Genomic DNA, 21250 nt, shown 5'->3' on the forward strand with positions numbered 1-21250 from the left:
TTTTTTTTTTTATAAATTGCATTAGAGAAAATAAAGAACTTTATCACAATATTCAAGTTTTCTGAAACCGTCCTGTATGTATTTATACCTACATCTTTTTTTTTTCTTTTTTAAATTGCATTAGAGAAAATAAAGAACTTTATCACAATATTAAAATTTTCTGAGACAGTCCTGTATGTATTTATACCTACATCTTTTTTTTTCTTTTTTTCCCCTTGAGTTAAGTCCTTTTATTCTTTACTTTTGATTATTATTACCATTTATTTTCTGTCGCGTAGTTTTGCTGAGGACCTTGTTTGGGCTTGTTATGAATGTTTTGTGTGTTGGTTATTTGAGAGAAAATCAATAAACAGAATTTGAAAAAAATAAAATGCTCTATACTTATTCAGATAATGCATTTCTCGTAGTTTTATAAAATAGAACAACCCAATCTTCCCCAGACTCATTGACAAGCAGGTCAGTTTGCCATGGAAATGTCTTTATTTTACACAGGCTGCAAAGTTCTTCAGGGGCTGAAGTGGCAGGCGCTTACATCACTGACTTTTAAATGTGGCTCCAGGAGTCGCCAGGAGCTGCGTGATGTAACCAGACACGGGAGCAGAGCTGGAAAAGCTGCAAGAAATACACTCCCACTGCAACGGCAGAGGTTTCGGAGACGAACCGTCCATAAATCATCATCATAACTCGGAATATTAGACGTTAACAAACCAGTCTGGCTGTTAGAACCTGGATCTAACACTGCTTTCACACATTATTCTGAGAATAACAAACGTTTAACAGAACACAACCAATAAAAAAAAAACATTTCTTTGATCTCCACTTACTTTCAAGTGCATTACATAAATGTTACCATGTTAAAAAAAGAAAAGTATTCCTATTATGAGGCCTACAGGTGAGTGACCTGGTTACCTTAAACACCCATAACAGATCAGAAACAGAGAAACAGGAGGGATTCTGTTGGAAAGCCCTTTTCTACTGGGACGTGTCCAGGTGTTCAGTAGCTGCGTCCGAACAGCGTGTAATACTGCGCCGGCTCCTTCCCGCTCACGCACATCTGGCCGGGCTGCAGCGGCTTCAGCGGCGTGAAGGGGATGCAGAGGCTTTTAGCTCCCATGGATGGAGCTCCGGGCTCCAGGTCCTGGTCCCTGCAGGAGAACAGAGAGAGAAACGATAATGATTTAGATCATCATTTGTCTCTACATCTTATTCTAAAAGCACATTTCTTGTTTGGGTCTAGTGTTGTTTCTGTCAGCCTGTTTCAATTTTAGTCTAGTCTTTGGTTCAAGCTATCATTTTAGTTTTTATTAGTTTTAGTCACGTTCATTCTCCTTTTAGTCGTGTCAAGTTTCAGTCGACTAAAAGTCTGAGATTTTAGTCTTATTTTAGTCAGAATTGTCCAGGAACATTTTAGTCTAGTTTTAGTCAATTTTACAATTCAAACAAGGTTATCTTATTATTATATTATTGTTACCTTATTGACTCAAGAATACATTCATTCCAGATACAGAAGACTCTAATTTGAGTTTACAACATATTTATTTTTCCACATTTCTCTCCATCTTTTTCTTTTTCCACGATACATTGGGTTTTCTTTTCCACGTCTATGTAGGAAAGTGGATCCAAAGATGGTTCTTCTTCTTCTCCCCCCCAGAGCAGAACCCCACGTTTCTCTACGTAACTTTGTTTTTAATTGACGTTAACTAGAGCTCTGCGTTAACGGCATCAGCCTCTAACTCTGCAGCTGCATCTTCTGGATCTGATTCCTGCTGCAGCGACTGGGATTGAGGACTAACGTCACCCAGCAGAACTAAACCAGAGAAACTACTGAAAACATGGACATTAAACCAGAGAAACTACTGAAAACATGGACATTAAACCAGAGAAACTACTGAAAACATGGACATTAAACCAGAGAAACTACTGAAAACATGGACATTAAACCAGAGAAACTACTGGAAACATGGACATTAAACCAGAGAAACTACTGAAAACATGGACATTAAACCAGAGAAACTACTGAAAACATGGACATTAAACCAGAGAAACTACTGAAAACATGGACATTAAACCAGAGAAACTACTGAAAACATGGACATTAAACCAGAGAAACTACTGAAAACATGGACATTAAACCAGAGAAACTACTGAAAACATGGACATTAAACCAGAGAAACTACTGGAAACATGGACATTAAACCAGAGAAACTACTGAAAACATGGACATTAAACCAGAGAAACTACTGAAAACATGGACATTAAACCAGAGAAACTACTGAAAACATGGACATTAAACCAGAGAAACTACTGGAAACATGGACATTAAACCAGAGAAACTACTGAAAACATGGACATTAAACCAGAGAAACTACTGAAAACATGGACATTAAACCAGAGAAACTACTGGAAACATGGACATTAAACCAGAGGAAACTACTGAAAACATGGAGATTAAACCAGAGAAACTACTGAAAACATGGATGTTAAGGATCTTTGGTAGAACATTTACTCTCGTTTTGGTCAACGAAAATGAAGACACATTTTAGCAGAGTTTTTATTCCTCTATGATATTGCATTATATATTTAATTATCGTTATCGTCACATGACCAGCATTTTCGTCTCGTTTTCCTCAGGTGATAAAGGTTTGTTGATGATATTTAGTCATAATTTTCGTAGACAACTTTAGTCATATCTGTCATGTCCGACATACTTGGCAGTGGTTTTCTTGATCCAGTCTTCACATTCGATTCCTCCACAGAACGGGATCTGGACGATCTGTTCAAAAACAAAAAACAAAGAGCATCATTCACTGTTCACTACCAGGTGGACGACGGTAAGGTGAGGTGCATTGTGGGACGTTTAGCTCACTTTTCCCTGGTCCAACTCCTGCTGGAACAGCTCCATGGAGTCTGCAGCCACCATGTGACTGTTCAGGTCATCTGAAGCTCTGACGGGAGACAAACATTCAAGTTTTGGATCATTTTCATGGATGCTGTGTAATCAATCACCTGCTCAGTTCAGGTGGAGATCCCAACTCACTGAGTTACAGCTAGTTTATGCAGCCACTTTGTAACTTCTTATTAATTAAAACTCTAACCCTGGATTCACACTGAAAGCGCCACATTCACAGTCTATGAAAACGCGCTGCGAGAGGCGTCGGAGGCGTCCAGAGCGTCAATTTAAATTGAAAAATCTGAACTTTATGCAAATGAGCGGCAGCGTCCAATCACAGACCGGGATTCCCGAAGCAAGAAGCCTCAATGCAGATTGTACTTTCATGTACACACAAACGTACACTCATTCACATGCTAACATGAAAAGCTCACAGTTTTTATGTTTCCTGTTTCCATGTGTTCTTTTAATTATCTCCAGGTCCTCCAAGCTATTTATTAAATAAATGGTCTCTGCTCTTGACCACCATTTACTGCGTGCTGCCATCTTGAAACTTTGTTTGGAAAAGCAGCCCAGCGCGGAATATAAGCGTCATGGAGACAGACGGGCGAGGGAACGAGCAGCAATTTGGATACATTTGGGTTTCCACTCTGTAGTTTCTTTAAAACTAAAGTTTCCACCCAGCGAACCAGCAACGACTTCCCATCGGTTTGGGTTTCCATTGTTGTTTCTCGTGTTGAGTTCTGTGCGTCAGTATTACGGGTAACTTATACCGGGAACCAGTGTTGTGCATGAACGCGTTCAAATGAACGCGTTCATTGAACACGTTCATTTCTGTGAGAACGTTGAACTGAACGCAACATATTTACACATAAAGAACTTGAACGTGAACTTGTTCATTCTGCAGATCATGAACTGGAATTTGATCTGTCCAGATTATGTGAGCTTCACTGTTTAGGTCCAATTATTACGGAATAATCCTTCTCATTTCACCAGCGGGCGGCGCGCATATTTAAAATGCTCGACAAGCCCGGTGCAGTCTTTATGGTTTATGGTTCCGCGTTACACCTACGGCGTAGGGTACGCGGCGTGCGGACCGTATGGTTCGCGTCGCCGCGTGCCTTACGCCGAAGTCTTCGCCGTCGATTTAACGCGGAACCATAAATCAGCCTTGACTGGTGAAGGGAGACGTTGCAGTCGCAGCGTCAGCGAGCCGTCAGATGATGATCCGCTTATCATTATCTGCGGGAATTTTACACATCGTCTCCCAAAGAGTGTGACGGTAGGAAACTAACCTTTCTGTGCAAATTATGTCCACCTGCGCTGAGAAAACTAGTCTGAGCGTCTGCCTCGTCAACTTCAAATTTGAAACGTCATGTGGAGTTAAAGCATCAGTCCAGTGTGAGGAAATATCTGAGAGTCCTTAACAATCAAAAAAGTTCCCAGAAAGACCAAGAGGTCTGATTTCCCAGTAACAGGTAGACAAATTGATAATGCACTACAATGTTGGAGATTTACAGCCTCTGAATAAAGTTGAAACGCCACTAGGACAATACTTGATTGTATACAGCAGGGTCTCCAACCCTGTCCTGCATGTTTTACATGTTTTCTTGCATCATCACACCTGATTCTAATTAATGGCCGTCATCAGCTTGTCCAGGTCTGCACAAGTCTGTTAATGACAGTCATTTATATCAGGGTTCTGAGGGGAAATATCTAAAACATGGAGGACAGGAGTCCTGAGGACCAGGGCTGAAGACCACTGGTATACGGTGAACAGTTTTAGGATAGGGGGGCGTTTCATTCGTACTTCTCACCTAAAAATATTGAAATGAACTGAATTTGAACTAGTTCAAAATGAAAATAGTGAACTATGAACGTGAACTGTTCATTTTTAAACTATGTGAACTGAACTTTGAACTAGTTCATCAGAAGTATGAACTTGCACAACACTGCCGGGAACTCGTGCAACGAGAAACATTCCGCACTGTTTGGAGTGCAAAAGTAAATTGCGATTAAATGCGTTATTTTTTTTTGTCGAGTTATTTTTCTGTAATTAATTCATTGTAATTAACCCGATAAAGTCCCAGCCCTAGAAATAACGCTAACATATAAAGAAGGCTTCCCAAAGTGTGATCTATAGTGAAATGGGAAACTGAAGATGTGCAGCTATATATAGATATATGTAACTATATGCACTTTGTTCCCTCCAGTTCTGCAGCTTGAAAACTCCGCCCACTGCAGGCGTTTACAGACTTTGGCAAGCAGTGCGATGCGTCCCGAGCCTCCGGAGGGGATTTTTGACACTTTCAGTGTGAATCCAGCCTAACTGATGCATCTGCCAGCGCTGTGTCCACGTGCAGGAACACGTGCAGGAACACGCCTCACCTCTTGAACAGACTGTTCTGGATGTCGTCCAGCATCGCCACCAGCCTCTTCTCCACCTCGGCCTCGGGGATCGTCACCTTGGCGCCCGAGTCTCTCCTCACCGCCACACACTGCTGCTGCTGCATGTCTTTAGGCCCGACCTCCAGACGCAGGGGAACGCCCTGGGGGGAGACGGGGGGTGAGGCTCCTCAGCACCAGGAGCAGGAGACACGTTAAGGAGGGGAAACGGCACATACCTTGAGCTCCCAGTGGTTGAACTTCCAGCCCGGGGAGTAGTTGTCCCTGAAGTCGGTCTTCACCCTGACGCCGGCGGCCAGCAGCTTCTTCAGGTACTTGGAGCACTGGGCCAACACGGCGTCCTTCTCCTGCTCCGGCAGGGACGCCGTGAGTCCACACGGGATGATGACGGCCTAAAGAGTGGAGACGGATGTTAAACTCACTTAGCTGAGGTTTTTAGTTAATATCCACGCAAACGTTATGATTGGATTGCTACCTAAAGTTTCCTGAAATCTTAACGAAACATTTGTGACACGTTTTGGTAATAATACTGTGACACATTTACAGCTCTTTAAGGTTTTAATGGGTAGAGTCAACCACATGACTCCGCCCCTTACTGCCACAATGTGTCTCTTTCAAAATAAGTTTAGCAATTACTTCTGAAAATTGAAGAAGTTAAAGATCAGTAAAATGAATATTTCTACTGTGATCTGGGTCGGTGATGTCATAGCGTCATGCACCTTTGAACGATGTATTTTCTGTTATGTACTATTGTCAATCTTTATATTTTATTAGGAAAATTTCACATCCATAAATGTAAATTTCATAACTCTTCTCCATTATTTAAGTTGTTTTTGATTGAAGTTGATTATTATCTCAAGTCTCTAAAGTTAATTACAAATAAGAAATGTATATCGATGATTTTCAATCATTAAGCTGTCAAAAATATAATTCTAATTTTATGAGAGATATTATAAAGTCTGTCACACCAAGGTTTTGTTTCTTTTATGCATTTTTTTTCTATTTATTTATTTTATTTATTTATTTTTCTAACTTGTTCTTTAACTGTCATTTGACATTTGTTGAAAAAAAATAAAATAAAAATGTATTTTCCCGACCAAGTAAGACCCTGAAACAAGTCAGAGTTATGTTTCAGCGCTTGAGCTGGTAAAGTCACTTCAGACAATCACGTATATTCTCACAAGCACATACAAGACTTATTTTCTCATAATATCCCCCTTTTAATCTCAAAAAAGGAATTGAAAATGTGGTCATAATACCATGAAACATTTACAGTTGTCTCAGTTACAACAAATAAAACCTGATGTGAAAATAGAAGTTAAAGATCAGTAGGATGAATATTTGTACTGTGATCTGGGTATGTGATGTCATAGCGTCATGCAGCTCAGAACGATGCATTTTCCGACCAAGTAAGACACTAAAACAAGTCACAGAGTTATGTTTCAGTGTTTGAGTTGGTAAAGTCACTTCAGACAATCACATATATCCTCTCAAGCACATACAAGACTTTTTTCCCCTCATAATAACCCCCTTTAATCTCAAAAAAAGCTAAAAAAAAATTGCATTAAATATGTGTGAATAACTGAACTTTTGTTAGTTAGTTTAAATAAATTCCTGAGTTGTGTGAGCCCCCATGTACCTGCAGGCAGGCGACCCTTGGCGGCAGCACCAGCCCCATGTTGTCTCCGTGCACCATGGCCAGGACACCGATGGTCCTCGTCGTTATTCCCCACGAGTTCTGGAAGGCCAGCTGCTTCTCTCCCGGCTTCTTGGGATCCTCAAAAACAATCTCAAACATCCTGGAGAAGTTCTGACCCAGGTGGTGAGAGGTGGCGCCCTGCAGGAGCAACACGAGATGTTACAGACTTAACTGAAACCTCGAGATACGAGAAACAGCTCAGCGTAACGTTAATGGCGTCACCTGAATGGCTCGGCCGCTGGCAGAGATGAAAGCCTCCACCGTCGTTGTGTAATCTCCTCCTGCAAACTTCTCCTTCTCCGTCTTCTTCCCCTTCACGACGGGGATGGCCATGAGCTCTTCGTACACCCTGGCGTACAAGTCCAGGATCTGCATCACCTACAGAGCAGAACAGATGACATGATGAGCCATCGATCAGCCGAGGAGGATAACGACGCGTCTGCGGATCTCAGTTCTCCGTTACCTCCTCGGCTGCCTCCTCCTGGGTGGCGAAGGCCGTGTGTCCCTCCTGCCACAGGAACTCCCGGGTCCTCAGGAAGGGCTGGGGGTGTTTGAACTCCCACCTCTGAGGGGAGACGTGGAGCAGAGAGGAGGGTGAGGAGAAAAAGAAGACCAGTTTATGTGTTTATTTGTAAGCATCCCCATTAGCTATGCCCTTAAACACAGCTAGTCTTACTGGGGTCCACGTTAAAAAACAATACATTTAAAACAAGACAAAGAAAGAAGACTAAATAACACGACAAACCTACATTAAACATTACCGTACATGTAAATCATTATCTTAAAGCAAAAAAAACACATACATGAAACATTCCAATATACAGTAAAACATCATCTAGGCCAGTGGTTTTCAAACTTTTTCAGTCAGGCCCCCCTTGGGGAATTGGAAATATTTTCACGCCCCCCCACCACCACCTAACAGTTCCCACCTAGATTGGTAGAATTAATTGTATATAATTGTACAAACAAGACAAACAGACATAATAATAAGACAGAAAACCCAACTATAATTGTATATTGTATTATTAATTGAACATGAACAAAAGGGCTTGTATTGGCAAATGATTCGGTGACACTGTGAAATAATTAGAATAATAAAATAAAAATAATATAACTTTATTTGTATAGCACTTTTCAATACAAATACCAACCAACAATTATGAAACTAACAATAATAAGTAGTAATTGAAACTAGGCCTTCTTCCCTGAGTATTAATATTTTTTTAGATCTTATTTTATGAACATATTAATAGACATGAACTCCTATTTGTACTGCAGGTTGCAAATAATCACATCACTATTCCATTCCTATTCCACTCTATCAATGACTTGTGTGTGATTGCTTTCCCTTGCACATCTTCTCAAACCGGGGCTGTTGTTTAGAGACTGAGCCACTCGCACGCAGTTTCTCCAAATATCTGACTTTCCTTGCTTTTTCTTTGTTTTGTAAAGACCTTTGAGGTTTACTTTCCACGTGATTGATCTCCACCTTGCCGCTAGACTCCATCCCAATCCCGCATTTTTTTTTTTTGGCTGCGCGCTCCTGCCCGCAGGAGAGTTCAAACCGCCCGCTCCCGCGAGATTTGCATTGGGTCGAGACCCAATCCAGCCCTCTAGTTTCCAGCTCCGCTCTGTCTTCCCGCGCCCGCCCTGCAGTACCTCAGCACCCCACAAGGGGGGCGCACCCCACAGTTTGAAAACCGCTGATCTAGGCCATGAAAACGGATCAAAAATACACCTCACCCTGTCCAGTATGTATATGTATCTGTATAAGTGTGTGTGTGTGTTGGTATCCTATACATATGATATTCCAAGGTGTTTCTTAGCTTGCTTTTTGAATATTGATTTCTGTGTTAATTTAGTCATATAGTGGTAAAGAATCCCATGATTTCATTGATCTTTCATTGATCCAGAGCACGTCAAGGTGAAAGAGTGAAGCATCACTGACCACCACGTTGCACCACTGGTTCAGTTTGATGGGCAGGTCTCTGTGGGACTGGACCCACTTAGCGTAGGCCGGATACATCACTGAGAAGGAAAACAGCAAGACATAAATCAGAATAATTCAGGTATCCAGATGAACACGTTAGATCAGATTCCAGCAGAGACGTTGGTCCAGACCTGTTTCACTGGTGGGTCTGACAGCGATGGGCTCTGCCAGCTCCGTCTTCCCTGACCGCGTTACCCAGGCAACCTGAGGGGGAAACACCAATTAGCATTACACACATTTCAGGTTAGATATTTTCTTCTGATGGATGTAATAGCAAATCTCTGATTTAATTTCCTTCTTGAAGCCCTGATTGTTCATAACAAACATTTCAGCTCCCGTCATTTTTAAGTTTTAAGGGGTCCCATCATTTACCTCCGGAGCAAAGTCTGCAATGTGGGACTTTTCCTTCTCGAGAGCAGCCTGAGAGACGAACATGGGGAAGTAGCAGTTCTCCACGCCCAGCTTCTTGATCTCTCTGTCGAAGAATTCTTTGATGGCCTCCCAGATGGAGTAGGCCCAGGGACGCAGCACGTAGCAGCCGCTCACGTCGTAGTACTCAATCATCTCTGCCTTCGTGATCACCTGAAGGAAAAAAGATGAATTACTTACATACTGGACATACAGTACATACTATAAACCTATCCAATATATACTATACTATCCAATACATACTGTACTATTCATACTATACAATAAATACTATAGATCTGAGTGTGATCTTTTCTTATAATTTTATTTGTTATTTACCGTTTAATTGTGTCTTGTCGCTTTTAATGTTGTTGTAAAGCACTTTGAATTACCTTGTGTTGAATTGTGCTGTACAAATAAACTTACTGTATAGTGCAGCAGGTTAACTCATTTTTTCAAGACGATACTTCACTTTGGTAAAGAAGCATAAAATTTGGCACAGATACTCTTCAAGGTCTACTCTTTATGAAATGCGCGTGCCACTCAAAATTCCAAGATGGCGGCCCCAAAATCTAGGAGGTCCGCCCAAAAATGTACTTTTTCCTTTATAACTCGAAATGCCTTGATTTTAAGCCCCATAAATATATTAAAGTTGAATATAAAGTTGGGTATTGTGGACAGTTTGGTACCAAGTACATGTCTGTATCCAATACAGTGCTTGAGATACAGCATATAGAAACTTGTATAAAAGTGAGAATTTTGTAAGATTGATTGTTGTTACGAGAATATGGATTTATGAAAATGTTACTCAGTATATGTTACTATGCATACTATACATATTATACAATACAATGCATACTATACCACACCATATCCCACTACACCACACTATACTACACTATAAACACCATACATGACAGAAAGAAGGTAAGTGAGTGGGAGAGACTCACCTGAGAGTACCAGTCAGCCAGGTTCTCCTCTTTCTTTGCCTCCAAGCCCAACCTGACAGGAAACATGACAAGTTAGTGCGAAGCAAATGTTTAATGAAATGTAATTTCTTCAAAATGTATACATACAGACAATGTTAATACACATTTACTTTAGTGGCACGTTACTCCAATCATTAGGGATCACTTTTTCTTTTCTGTTAGGGAAAGATCTAATGTTGGACAGGTTAAGGTGATGACGAAACCCTCACACTTCTGCAGGTGTAGCAGGTAACGGTCGGTTAGTTTTTCCAAACTTATACATATATAAAAGTGCAAACTCTCACACCGTTCAAAGCAGGTTAGTTTTCTGCAGCAAACTGGTAAAACAAAGGATCAAAACTAGGACTGGGCGATATGGACCAAAAGTCATATCTCGATATTTTCTAGCTGAATGTTGATACTCGATATATATCGATATTTTTTGTGTGCCATAATTGGGGTTTCCCCCAAAGCATTATAGCATAGCATCTCTGTTAGCTTCATTTTTTTCTGAGCCAAACCCTTAAAAAAAAAAACAGTCAGTTTTAATACAAAGCCTTGTTCCAAATGTCACACAGGTTTCTTTATTAACAGAGGTCTGCACAATATCAAAATGTATAAAACAAATTAAATAAAAATAAACTGCCTGCATATATGGAATAAAATGCTTCTTGAATAAAATAAAACAAATATCCCTTTCCTGCATAACAATTAAATTAAAATACACTGTGTAATTAATACAATGTAGACAGTAACAGGCAGACTTTTCCACTGAGGTTGACAGTTGTGCAAATAACAAAACATTTGTGCAAATCTCAAATAAAACATTCAAGTCAACTTGGCACAAAATAAGCTATATCAAAAATCATATATTTCTTTTTTTTTTTTTTTTTTTTTAAATCGATATAAAATATATCGATATATATTAAAATCTCGATATATCGCCCAGCCCTAATCAGAACTCTCTTTTTTTGGCACCATATGATTTTAAATCTGAGGAACAAAAGTTATTTTTTTGTACTTTTACATCAGAATATCGATCTACCCATCCAGCCATCCATTTCTACACCCCTTTAATCCTGTGCAGGATTAAAAACAACCTTTCAGTGGGTCTTCAGGCGACTGTTTAAGATGCTAACATGCCATAAACACAAAAAAAACAAGACTCTGCAACACGACTCCTTCATGGAGCGTCTGCACCTCGACAGCATGCACAACAGCAGCAACATGCTAATCCTAGGACAGCATGCCAACACTTGCTGATCAGCACTAAACACAAAGCTGACGGGAGCGTCTGATTGGACGGCTGTTAATGGGGAAGTCCAGATGTGCTGGAGGCTTGTTGATGCTATGTTTCTTAAACTTTCCTCCGGTTCACCATCACTGGCTCTAACAGAGACGTCTGACTCACTCGTACAGCCAAGAACCTCCAACGTTAGCAGTGAATTAAATAGTTGACCATAAATGCAACAACATCCTAAAAAGCAAAACTCTCCCTCTAAGCTCATCCGAGTCTGATCTTAGATCCTTCACTTTAACCAGACTGGCATCTCTGAATCCACACGATGCTGCAAATCCTACATTAGTAGTTGAACACTGCAACAGTCACCTGACGGCAGACGGGGAGCAGGAAAGATGCAGATAAAAACCACACCGAGCATTTGGACTCACCGCATTTAATTACCAAAACTTTCATCTGCAGCTGCGACCTGTGGTTCCTTCCTCGTGCACCAACGTGCTCAGGACTGAGCACAGCGGTGCAGCGAGGCCCTAAACCTGTCAGGAATTCTGCTAACCCCAACATCAGCCCTGCTGAACGCCACGCAGCGCTCGCCAGCCGTCATGGCTGCAGGTTCAACAACTACCAAGAAAACATCTTAAACTAGAAATCATTTCAAAGTCGGAGGAAAGAGACTCAAAGGCTTTTATTGGACCACACAAGTCAACTCTCCATCTCATGTTCAGTAAACGTTGAGGACAATCAACCGTACATGTCTGCAACACTTCTTTTATGGCGCTTTTCCACTACCGACTCGACTCGGCTCTCCTCCACTCGGTTTGGTTCTTTCCCACCAGGGTCTAACGTGCCGAGTAGATACTTTTCTGTAACTTCTCTGCCGAGGTTCTAATGGCGGTTTTATACTTTGACTACTCAGTGCGACTCGACTTCGCCACGCCTCGTCTCACCTTGTCCTCGTTTGTTTTTAGACACCCAGATGAGAAGTGGGCGGGATTAGAGTGAAGCTGCTGTGACGTATTTGATTGTGTATCTAAACGGAGAAGACGACAACACTAAAGATGTAGAACCTGGAGGAGATGATAGATGTGCTGCTGGGTCTGTGGCTTGTGTTTGATATCAAGTTAAAAAATGAGAGTAAGAGAAGCTTCAAGCTGCAACGCTTTATTTTTTTTTAGTTTGTCTCGGCGCTGCTGAAAAGTCAGCTGGAGCCGTGAGCAGCTATGAAGTGACAGAGCTCCTGGTAGATCTGGTCGTTCCTTATCGCCGTCTAGATCCCTTTTTAATTCTCTCGTCAGCACCAGGTTTATGAACATCTGCACCTCAGAGTTGGATCATGAAACAGACTTCTGCTGCCGTTGCTGCTGGAATAAAATGAAGAAGCTGTGAGTGTCTCTTTCGCTGATTTCAACATCCTGACTCAGACGTCTGACTCCAAACCCCCGACCAATCGGTGGCCTGGAGTGTGATGACATCACAGCCCGACTCAGCCACTTAGAACCTCAGCAGAATAGTTACAGAAAAAGTATCTACTCGGCATGTTAGACCCTTAGTGGAAAAGCGCAAAACCGGGGCGTGGCGAGTCGAGTCGCGCTGAGTAGGTACTACTGGAAAAGCGCCATAAGAGTCGGGCTGTGATGTCATCACACTACAGGTCGGGGGGTTGGAGTCAGACGTCTGAGTCAGGATGTGACATCAGAGAAAGAGACTCTGACGGAGCTTCTTGTTCATTTTATTCCAGCAGCAACGGCAGCAGAAGTCTGTTTGGTGATCCAACTCTGAGGTGCAGATGTTCATAAACCTGGTGCTGAGGAGAGAATTAAAAAGATCTAGACGGAGATAAGGAATGACCAGATCTATCAGGAGCTCTGTCACTTCATAGCTGCTCAGATACCAACGCACTTTTCAGCAGCGCCGAGACAAACTAAAATAAATTAAAAAGCGTTGCCGCTTGAAGCTTCTCTCTCTCTCATTTTTTAACTTGATATGGAACACAAGCCACAGACCCAGCAGCACATCTATCATCTCCTCCAGGTTCTACATATTTAGTGTTGTTGTCTTCTTTGTTTAGATACACAATCAAATACGTCACAGCAGCTTCACTCCAACCTCCTATTTCTGCTCCAGGAGCTGAATTGTTATGGAAAAGAAACCGAGTTGAGATGAACAGAGCTGAGTAGGTGCTGGTGGAAAAGCACCATTAGCTTCACCAGTTGAAGAAATGAAAGGAAAAAAAGCTGTAAACATGTTAATGTTTCGAAGAAAAAATGATGTAAAGAGAATACATTTCCTTTGTGGATGCCAGAAATAAAATAACATTTTGTTCCTCATCTTAAAAATGATGTCCAGCTCGTCCCCCAGAGAGAAGCAGCTCAGTCCGCTCAGCAGTTTCTCACCGTGTCTGTTTCTTAGGACCTTGACCGTCGGATCCTCCGGCTCCTCCTGACGACTCCTTCCCTTGACCCGCCTTGTCTCCTTTACCCTTCTTCCCTCCACCTCCTCCTCCTCCTCCTCCCTGCTTCTCAGACTTGTTCTCCCTCTCCTTGCGGTTCTTGTCCTCCCCCCCGGCGGAGGCGGGGGCCGTTACAGGTTTGTAGTCCTCCCCGGTGAGAGACTTGTACTGGCCCTTCAGGTCCAGCAGCGTCTTCACCGCCTCGTCCATCTTGTCCTGAAAAGGGAGGACGTTTTACTCTCCTCCTGCATCAATATGTTGCATAACTACTTCGGAATCGAATCGAAGATTTGATTCAATTCCGATATTGATTTGGGTTAGTGTTATTAAAACCGTTTTTTGAGCTGTTGCATGAATTATATGACTGTAGTTCTGCAACATATTAATACTAGTATTATATTGAGATTCAACAGCAAGTATTGCAGCTAATGATGCTGTAAGGACCAATCAGCTCCCAGAATGCTGATAGAACTGCTTTCAGAAATGTCGTGGGGCAGAATTACCAAACAGATCCAGGGAGGAAACAGAGACGGAGGAAATCGGTTTTATTTTTTCCCACATCCGTTTTTATTTTTTCTAATTTTTTTTTCTTTTCGTTTTTTAATTTTTGTGAATTAGGTTTTTAGCATTTTATGCAAATGTAACCCCAAAACAGTATATAAAGTAGTGAAATATAGATAATTTATGCAATTATAACTTAAAACTTTAATGTTTTCATACCTTTAAACATATTTAAAGGCAAAAACATGGCAGTAGTTATTTGGGTGTCAAACAAAACATTCTTTTTTGGGCATAAACCAAAAAATACCAAAAGTTGTAATGTAATGATGGAAGAAAAAAAAAAATAAAAAAAAAATCAATCTTTAGACATACAAATCGATTTTTAGGAATTAATATGAGAATCAATTTAGAATTGGAAAATCGATTGGCCTATTAATTACTTTCACATCTTTTACTTTCAAGCAATGTGAGTTTACACGTCCAATTCCTGAAGTTTTAAAAAAAGAGCTAGAAAGGTCTACAGCTGTCCTGAGCTGCAGTGCATCTGTTGCCATGGTAACCGGTCCCTTACCTTGGGGGCTTTCTCAGCCTTCATCCTCCGGACCAGGTCTCCCTGCTGGGCCACCCGGGAGAACATCTCCTGGGCCTGAGAGGAACCGCTGGACGGGGTGGAGGCCGGGCCGGCTGGAGCTGGAGCCGGAGCTGGAGCCGGAGCCGGAGCCCCGGGCTTGTAGTCCTGCCCCGTCTGCTGCTTGTACTCGGCCTTTAGAGCCAGCAGCTGCTTCACCGCAGCGTCCACCTGATCCTGGACAAGAACAGAGGAGAAGAAAGATACTTTAACCGGTGGAAAGACTCCTGGATGCTGTGAAGATCCATTAAGATAGAGAAACAGTAATATTTATTTTCTGTAATATTTGGTAAAAATCTAGGTCTTAAACCCCTTTCTTGTGTTACATTGTATATTGAATCTTAAACCCCACATGGTAAAACTGTTGATGTTCTTTTGTTTGGTGCATCTTACATCAGTGGATTTCTGACAAACCTCCTAAGCTTTCACAGTGGCAACAAAGTATAATGGAACTCATCCTTCTTGAAGCCGTGACCTACTGGCTTGAACTTTTCAAAGTTGTAGCGGCTAAGTTAGTTTTTCTTCCGGTAGACGTAACTTCCGGTCCGCCCCCCTATCTTTCCCAACCCCCAGACCTTAAGAGGAATTGGATAAAGCCGATCAAACGTGTTTTCCATGTAAACCTCAATTCGGAATTACTATTTCCATGTAAACTCGAAGGAAAATTGTTTAATTCTGAATTATTAATTCCGAATTAAAAAAACATCATGTAACTGTGGCCAATGTTTTATAAAATTTGGGAGCCATTCTTAAACTACATTGGAACAGAGAGGGCACAGACTTTGCAGAGAGGCCTCTATGGATTTATCTGGACATTTATTCCTAGAGAAGCCTGTACTTGAGTTTTAACCAAGCGGAATATTGTAACACCTCACTGCCTGGATATTTGGTCATGTACCCATTCAACTGTTAACAGTCTTCTTTATCCTCCCTCCCTTTTTTTTCCTTTCTTATATATATATATATATATATATATATATATATATATATATATATATATATATATATATATATATTTTTTTTTTTTTTTAATTTTTTTTTTAACTCATTTTTTACTCATTTTGCTTCCTCATCGTGTGTGAATTCCTGCTCAGTGTGCTGTGTGTAGAATATGGTGTTCTTATATTTCCTTATGTCATGTTTGTTTACTTTAAAACCAAAAAAAAAAAAAAGGAGAAACAACTCACTTTGGGAGCTTTTTCAGTCTTCAGCTTCCTGACCATCTCTCCCTGCGCGGCCACTTTCTCGTAGACGCCGTTGGCGGAGGAGGTGGAGGAGGCCGGGCTGGGGGTGGGGGCCGGTTTGGGGCTGTTCTGGACCGGGGCAGCAGTTTTCTGGACCGGGGCAGCAGTTTTCTGAGCCGGAGCTGCTCCGGGCTTGTAGTCCTTCCCTGTGATCTGCTTGAACTCGGCCTTCAGGGCCAGCAGCTGCTTCACTGCCGCATCAATCTGGTCCTGAAGAAAAGCAACTCGTGTTACTATCACATCAGGGAAGATTAACATTTCTGTGTTTCCTCTCTCTTACAACTCACATCAAAACATATATTCATCTGAATACAGCTCTTTAATGATTTTTTTGTCATTAGAGTTGTTACATGAACTAATTCTACTGACATGCAGTGTTAAAAGTTGATGTGAGTCATTTTCTTCCCCAACAGGATTTATTTAACTGCAGATTCAACAAAAAGTTAACCGCCATAAGCCTCTAGTCTGGTGTTTCATCACCCCGCTGCCTAAAGATGCAGGTTTTTGCATCCATACAGGTTATAATTCATCACTGACAGCTGATTTTGATACACTGAAGGATTTAAGGATAGATTAATTCTAAATTACTGAAAGAAAGCAAACAAAGAAATAGAATAAGCTTTTATATGGATTCCAAGGCCTGTCCTCGTTGCCAGGTCAGACTACACACAGTCTACACACTGTCATCTCTTCTGTCCACTTCCATGGTAGAAACAGGGTTTTACATCACTTTATTTCTAATTATTGTACCAAAGAAAATCAACAGCAACTTGATATAAATAAAAAAGGAACACTTCAGGTACCGTGGAGTTTAAAAAAACTGAGGTTTTCTGGGAAAAATAGATCATTTAATGAGTTTAGCTGACAGCACGGTGGAAGGTGTGGCTGTCCACGTAGTTTTATCCAAATTTACCGTTAGTTTTGGGATGAAATGTATTCCTGTGATTCTCTCTGGGTAGCGGGTGTCACTTTTACCAGTGCCCTGAGCAAACCGCTTAACCATTTTAAGATAAAGAAATAAACTCTTTCGTGGTTGTAGCTGCTGCCGAGCCGACTTTGTTTTGCCAGTACGGATCGGATTTGTATCAGTTTGGGGATAAAAACACACTGCACCCTCACTACACTGTGTGCAGTGGGTTCCCAAGTGTTCATCTTACTAATACAAAGTTTTAAAAAAATAATCCAATGATTTAAATTGTGATAAAAGACAAGTAAAAACTAGGCTTTTTCCATTGATGTGAACGAGAGAGACAGTTATTCTGTCCAACCGGATATTCTGACCCGGATGGAGCAACGGAGAATCATTTTTCTGATTGGTCAGTCAGGGACCAATCAGAACGCTGAAAAACGGTCAATTACTTCATATGTAGTCTCAATATACAAAAACTGAACAGTCTCTCTCTGGTTATATGAACGAACAGAAAAGTGCAGTAAAGACAACTGTGATTTCCGAAGCACTAACATTAGTTTTCATGAGGCAGATGCTTAATTACTAAATGGTTTCACATCATATGTGCAAAAAAATAATAATTAACCATGCAGTCACGGTTTGGGAGCAGGACCGTGAATTTCATCAACTTTCCATCTCTGGTCTGTAAGGTCATGACGGCAGGATTCAAGGTTCTTTATTCTGGTGTTAGTGATTCATGCTGCATGCTGACGGACGGATGTCCCAGGTTTTCTCCCAGTACCTTGGGGGCTTTTTCAGACTTCAGTTTCCGGACCAGCTCCCCCTGCTGGGCGACGCGCTCAGTCGGGTCCGGAGAGGAGGAGGAGGACGGGGGGGACGAGGAGCTGGTCACAGGGGGGGAGGACTTGGGCGCCGCCATGCCGGGTTTGTAATCCTGACCAGTGATCTTTTTAAACTCGGCCTTGAGAGCGAGGAGCTGCTTCACCGCAGCATCGACCTGATCCTGGTACCACGATACATTCATGTGTTTTAACAGTTACAGGGATTTAACGTTAGACTTGACTGTCATGCAAATAGAAAAGGAGAGGAATGACAGCTGGACGAGACGAGGGACTTATGACAGCAGGATTCATTTGTGAACGATGGTGAACACGCAATACCAATGGAGCAAAAAAAACTAAAACACATTATATACTGTAGCTTTATTGTAATTTTCCATTGGTTTTGGGATGAAATGTATTCCTGTGATTCTCTCTGGGTAGCGGGTGTCACTTTTACCAGTGCCCTGAGCAAACCGTTTAACCATTTTAAGATAAAGAAATAAACACTTTCGTGGTTGTAGCTGCTGCTGAGCCGACTTTGTTTTGCCAGTACGGATCAGATTTGTGTCAGTTTTGGGATAAAAACACACTGCACCCTCACTACACTGTGTGCAGTGTGTTCCCAAGTGTTCCTTTAACTAATACAAAGTTAAAAAAAAAAAATCCAGTGATTTAAATTGTGATAAAAGACAAGTAAAAACTAGGCTTTTTCCATTGATGTGAATGAGAGACGGCTGTTTGGTCCAACCGGATATTCTGACCCGGATGGAGCAACGGAGAATCATTTTTCTGATTGGTCAGTCTGGGACCAATCAGAAGGCTGACAAACGGTCAATTACTTCATATGTAGTCTCATTGTACAAAAACTGAACAGTCTCTCTCTGGTTATATGAATGAACAGAAAAGTGCAGTAAAGACAACTGTGATTTCCGAAGCACTAACATTAGTTTTCATGAGGCAGATACTTAATTCCTAAATGGTTTCACATCATATGTGCAAAAAAACAATGAATAATTATCAGCGGAGTCACGGTTTGGGAGCAGGGCCGTGAATTTCATCAACTTTCCATCTCTGGTCTGTAAGGTCATGACGGCAGGATTCAAGGTTCTTTATTCTGGTGTTAGTGATTCATGCAGCAGCATGCGTGAAAGTGGGAGTTCGTCTGACGGACGGATGTCCCAGGTTTTTTCTGAGTACCTTGGGGGCTTTTTCAGACTTCAGTTTCCTGACCAGCTCCCCCTGCTGGGCGACGCGCTCAGTCGGGTCCGGAGAAGAGGAGGAGGACGGGGGGGACGAGGAGCTGGTCACAGGGGGGGAGGACTTGGGCGCCGCCATGCCGGGTTTGTAATCCTGACCCGTGATCTTTTTAAACTCGGCCTTGAGAGCGAGGAGCTGCTTCACCGCAGCATCGACCTGATCCTGGTACCAGCGATACATTCATGTGTTTTAACAGTTACGGGGATTTAACGTTAAACTTGACTGTCTTGCAAACGGAAAAGGAGATGAATGACAGCTGGACGAGGGACTTATGACAGCAGGATTCACTGGGAAATGACGGTGAACACACAATACCAATAAAAAAACATGCATACCGTATTTTCTGGACTATAAGCCGCTACTTTTTTCATAGGTTTTCAACCGTGCAGCTTATACAAAGGTGCAGCTATTTTTCTTCCACCACTCGGGGCGCTCCAACCGGAATTAGAATCAACACTAAGACAAAATAAATGCAAAGAAGAATACGCTACTTCTTCTTTAGCAGATAGAAGTAGAAGCAAATTTCAAACAGATAAATAGATAAATAAATACCGGTTATTTTCTCTTGGTTCTGTCCCGTTTTAATCAGCAAAGTTGCTGCCGTGTTAAAAGACACTGTTAGGAAAAGGATCTATTTAGGTACAAACATGTACATCATTTATAGTTCAAAATCGTTCTGTACATGTAGTAAATATCTAATCTAACAACATAAATATCTTTTTTTTTTTTTTTTTTTAAATAGAGCGGATGCGGCTTATATGCAGGTGCGGCTTATAGTCCAGAAAATACGGTACATACTTACAGTTGTGTAAAAAAGTGTTTGCCCCCTTCCTGATTTCTTATTTTTTTGCACTTAAATGTGTTAAAGATAACAAGTAAACACAAATTGCAGTTTTAAAATGAAGGTTTTTATTATTAGGGGAAAAGAAATTCAGAAAATTAGAATATTGTGATTTTCTGTAATGCAATTACAAAAAACAAAAATACATTACATTACAAGACTTTTATTATTTTAATATTGCTGATCATGGCTTACAGCTTAAGAAAATTCAAATATCCTAACTCAAAAAATTAGAATATTCTGGGAATCTTAATCTTAAACTGTAAGCCATAATCAGCTATATTAAAATAATAAAAGGCTTGCAATATTTCAGTTGATTTGTAATGAATCCAGAATGTATGACATTTTTGTTTTAAATTGCATTACAGAAAATAAAGAACTTTATCACAATATTCTAATTTTCTGAGACAGTCCTGTACATGGCCCCATGTGAAAAAGTGATTGCCCCCCCTGTTAAAACATAAATTATCTGTGGTTTATCACATCTTTGGAAAGCTGAGTTCAGTTTCTCCAGCCACACCCAGGCCTGATTCCTGCCACAGCAAAAACGGTGGAGTTTTCATGTGTTTTGACCATTCGTTTACACGAAAACGAAGCTCAAAGTCACTAAAAACGATCATTTCTGAAAACTCCGGCCAAAGTGGAGATTTGCAAAAACTCCGTCTTCACGTTTGCTTGTAAACGGAGGGAAACGGACATTTAGGCGACAGAAAGGTCACCAGCGTCATGAGTGCGACCTGTGTTTACAATTTGTTTGGCCACCACCAATATTTTCTTGTATTTTACTTGTTTTATATTCTAAAGTCACAATTAAAAGTAACTCCACTTCTATGTCACTCCAAACCAAATACTCTCGTTCATCTTGGAAGTAACTGGAAGTTACTCGTGTCATTTGTTGATGTTTTTTCCAGGATTCTGATTGGCTAGCATGACTTTATCTTCTCGTTACACTGCCCCCTGTAGGTTTGGCTGATCATAGCACCTTAACAGATATTTAT

General features: G+C 41.2%; 1 protein-coding gene across 5 annotated transcripts in view; it reads right to left on the reverse strand.

Annotated features, from left to right (window-relative positions):
• Positions 1-457: 457 nt before the first annotated feature.
• eprs1 (glutamyl-prolyl-tRNA synthetase 1) overlaps positions 458-21250 on the reverse strand; it is a 41914-nt gene continuing 21121 nt past the window's right edge. For 2 of the 5 annotated variants that reach the window (XM_061746914.1, XM_061746905.1), the window contains 17 exons: positions 19352-19573; positions 18115-18336; positions 16367-16633; positions 15123-15356; positions 13995-14266; positions 10344-10395; positions 9358-9567; positions 9117-9189; positions 8944-9023; positions 7459-7560; positions 7218-7373; positions 6936-7133; positions 5515-5688; positions 5279-5439; positions 2867-2945; positions 2709-2773; positions 458-1145 (listed from right to left, as the gene is read on the reverse strand). In XM_061746914.1, the coding sequence (XP_061602898.1) occupies positions 995-1145; positions 2709-2773; positions 2867-2945; positions 5279-5439; positions 5515-5688; positions 6936-7133; positions 7218-7373; positions 7459-7560; positions 8944-9023; positions 9117-9189; positions 9358-9567; positions 10344-10395; positions 13995-14266; positions 15123-15356; positions 16367-16633; positions 18115-18336; positions 19352-19573 (2718 nt within the window). In that variant the 3' untranslated portion in view covers positions 458-994. The remainder of the gene's footprint in view (positions 1146-2708; positions 2774-2866; positions 2946-5278; positions 5440-5514; positions 5689-6935; positions 7134-7217; positions 7374-7458; positions 7561-8943; positions 9024-9116; positions 9190-9357; positions 9568-10343; positions 10396-13994; positions 14267-15122; positions 15357-16366; positions 16634-18114; positions 18337-19351; positions 19574-21250) is intronic. The other 3 variants (XM_061746942.1, XM_061746923.1, XM_061746934.1) reach the window with 2 other exon arrangements.

The sequence above is a fragment of the Cololabis saira genome, chromosome 2, assembly GCF_033807715.1.
Source record: "Cololabis saira isolate AMF1-May2022 chromosome 2, fColSai1.1, whole genome shotgun sequence".
Classification (NCBI taxonomy): domain Eukaryota; kingdom Metazoa; phylum Chordata; class Actinopteri; order Beloniformes; family Belonidae; genus Cololabis; species Cololabis saira.